General features: G+C 65.2%; 1 protein-coding gene across 2 annotated transcripts; it reads right to left on the minus strand.

Annotated features, from left to right (window-relative positions):
• Positions 1-219: 219 nt before the first annotated feature.
• On the minus strand, positions 220-2,305 carry LYNX1 (Ly6/neurotoxin 1). 2 transcript variants are annotated; one of them, XM_032760584.2, is made up of 5 exons: positions 2,135-2,305; positions 1,938-1,991; positions 960-1,148; positions 647-748; positions 220-417 (listed from the first exon to the last, which is right to left on the minus strand). In XM_032760584.2, exons 3-5 carry the CDS (start codon positions 1,009-1,011, stop codon positions 221-223), a joined length of 351 nt encoding a protein of 116 aa, XP_032616475.1. In that variant the 5' UTR covers positions 1,012-1,148; positions 1,938-1,991; positions 2,135-2,305; the 3' UTR covers position 220. The 2 variants fall into 2 exon arrangements, with proteins under 2 accessions (XP_032616475.1, XP_032616473.1); XM_032760582.2 differs by lacking the exon at positions 1,938-1,991.
• Positions 2,306-2,643: the final 338 nt, after the last annotated feature.

Consider the following 2,643-nt stretch of genomic DNA (forward strand, 5'->3'; position numbering starts at 1 on the left):
GGACACTTTTGGGATCCCACACAGCATCGAAAGGTCAAGGCCTCGAAGTGAGGTCGTGTGGTGGTTGGGGGAGGTCAGGTGTTTTCTCGCCCACAGTTCTGACCCTGGGCACGGCCGAGGAGGTCGCAGGGAGGGTGGAGGGTGAGGCAGGGTGAGCTGGGTGCGAGGGTGCAGCAGTGTCTCGAGAGCTTTGTTCTTGAGTGGGTCTGCCTCGGGGGCTTTAGAGCAGACCCCAGAGGGTGGCCAGGAGGATGGCGGCCAGGGCCAGGGTGGCTGGGGTGGCAAGGCCGGCGCCGTTGCAGAGGTCGTACTGGCAGCAGGAGGTGGTGGACGCGTGCTTGGAGTAGCCATCGTACACAGTCTCGAAGCAGCGGGGCACGCAGGACTTACTGACCTTCATCCTGGTGGGGGTGTAGTCTGCAGAGGGGCGGGGCGGTGAGCCAGCTCCGCTAACAGGGGCAGGGGGCCCAGCTGGCCCCACCCTAGCATCCAAGGCCATCGGGGCAGGGCCCCTCAGCCTGGAGCTCCCAGACAGGATCCGGGGACAGGAGAGCCTCCTTCCTCAGGACCCCCGCATGCTCAGGGGCAGGGCAGAACCTCCCCTTCGTGCTCCCCAGGCAGGGCCACGCAGGGCCCCCAGACTCACAGGTGCGCGTGGTCATGCAGTAGGCAACCATAGCCGGGCAGCGCATGGGGTTGAAGCAGTTGTCTCCGTTGTAGGCACACACGTGGCAGTCCAAGGCCTGGGCTGGGGTTGGCAGATGGGCGGGAAGGGAATGGGGGTCACAGAACACGAGAGGCCCCTCCTCCAGCCCATCAGGCCCCCAGCCCGTCACCTTCCCCAGGGCAGGGGGCTAGAAGGAGGGGTGGTCGCTGGGAATTCTGGCCTCCTTCCCTACTTTCAGCCCACCTGCCCTCAAAGTGGGTCTGCCCATCCCTCTGTCCTTTGTCCATCTTACCCAGAGGTAAGCCCATGAGGACCACCAGGATCAGGGTGAGCAGGGGCGTCATGGCTGCAGGCAGGAGGGCAGTGTGGGAGTGGGAAGGTGAACAGCAGCTAGCCCTGGATCCAACTCAGGGTGGTGCGCAGAGGACGTGGGGCCGGCCCTGCCTCCCGGAGCTCCTGGTCTACTGGGAGTGCTGCAGCCCTGCACAGCAGGTGGCAAAGACAGGTGGTCAGTACTGGGCCTGAAGGACCCATAGGGGCCTGGCAGGAATGATGGTGGGCAGAGGAGCCACCTAACTCAGTGGGTGTCAGGGAAGGTTTCCTGGAGGAGGAGACACTTGGGATGGGACAAGAAGGGAGAAGAGATCAGGACATTTCAATCAGACACCAGCACCTGCAAAAGCTCAAAACAGCCTGTAGCACTGGTTGGAGGCGAGATGGGGGGAGGATGGGGGCAGTGCTAGAGAAGGAGTAGGGGTGGGCAGAGGGGCCTTAAATACCAGGCCCAAACAAGGATTTTGCCCAGGGGATGGTTGGTGCAGAGGTCCTATGGGAGGTGGTGTGCAGCCCATCCCAAGCTGGGCCCTGGGGGCCGGACAGCTGGCCATGGCAGGACTGGGCCCAAGGGCTGGGTCTCTTCTCGCTGTTCCCCTCCCCTCTGCTCCTGGGGTGTTCCTACTTGGGGTTCCTTCTTCCAGAAGACCCCCAGAGCCCTGGTTAGGATTGTCTGAGTCCTCGGCCACTGCAGAAGCTCCCCAGCAGGGATGAGCTGTGCCCAGCTTGGGGGGAATGCATTCTGAGCCCCTTCTAGGAGGGCACTTGGGCCAGACAAGAAGCAGCATTTCCCAGGGTGGGTCTGGTGTTCGGAACGGGAACGCCCTCTCTGGAAAGAGGTTTACAGCGGGGAGGTGGAGGTTGGATTACGGCTCTCCTGCCCCCGCGGGGATACTCGGCCCAAGGTCTCCGTCCTGGAGGACTAAATTAAACTTACGCCTTCCCGAGAACAACGAATCTGTCTCTCAGGACACATTTGCCCAGGCCAACCCTAGGATGCCAAAGGCCAGAGTCAGGCCAGGCCTGCGGCTGCGAGCTTCCCGCCCCCTCTCGGAGAGCCCCGCCCCAAACACTGCGGTCCCCAGATCGAGGGGAGGGCTCTCGGCGCGAGCGGGACTCTCAGGGTGACCTCACCTGTGACCTTCACCACCGTGAGGTACCGCCGCGCCTGGGAGTCGCCCGCGGCCGCTCGCCGGTAGGTGCCTGCCTGGGTCTAATCGTAGGCGTGTCTGTGTGTCCCGCAGCACCCGTGCCGCATCGCCTGATGCTCACCGCAGGCCCAGCCCAGTCCCGCCCCCGGAACAGCCCGCCCAGCGCGAGCTCACCGCAGGCCCCGCCCCAGACCCGCCCCTGCCCCGCCTCCTGGGCACCCGCCCAGCCGAATTCACCCCCGCCTCCTGGGCACCCGCCCAGCCGAATTCACCGCAGGCCCCGCCCCGGACCCGTCCCCGGACCGCCGGCTCGCCGGGCAGGCGCTGGGACCCCGAGGCCAGTCCAGGCATCTGAATCTCCAACACAGAGGCAGCCAAGCAGTGACTCCCTGGCGACCCTCAGACCCACGTGTTCCGCCCGGACACTCCGCAGGCTATCTTCACCGCGTCCCGCGGCAGCCCAGCCTTCCCTGCAGCCGCCTCCGCCCACTC

This window comes from Hylobates moloch, unplaced genomic scaffold, assembly GCF_009828535.3.
Source record: "Hylobates moloch isolate HMO894 unplaced genomic scaffold, HMol_V3 SCAFFOLD_9, whole genome shotgun sequence".
Lineage (NCBI taxonomy): Eukaryota > Metazoa > Chordata > Mammalia > Primates > Hylobatidae > Hylobates > Hylobates moloch.

Coding starts and splice junctions, on each gene's coding strand:
- LYNX1 (XM_032760582.2), bottom strand. CDS start 1,011: ATGACGCCCCTGCTCACCCTGATCCTGGTGGTCCTCATGGGCTTACCT. Junction 749..959: donor CCTCATGGGCTTACCTCTGG/GTAAGATGGACA, acceptor TGCCAACCCCAG/CCCAGGCCTTGGACTGCCAC. Junction 418..646: donor CTGCATGACCACGCGCACCT/GTGAGTCTGGGG, acceptor GCCCCTCTGCAG/ACTACACCCCCACCAGGATG.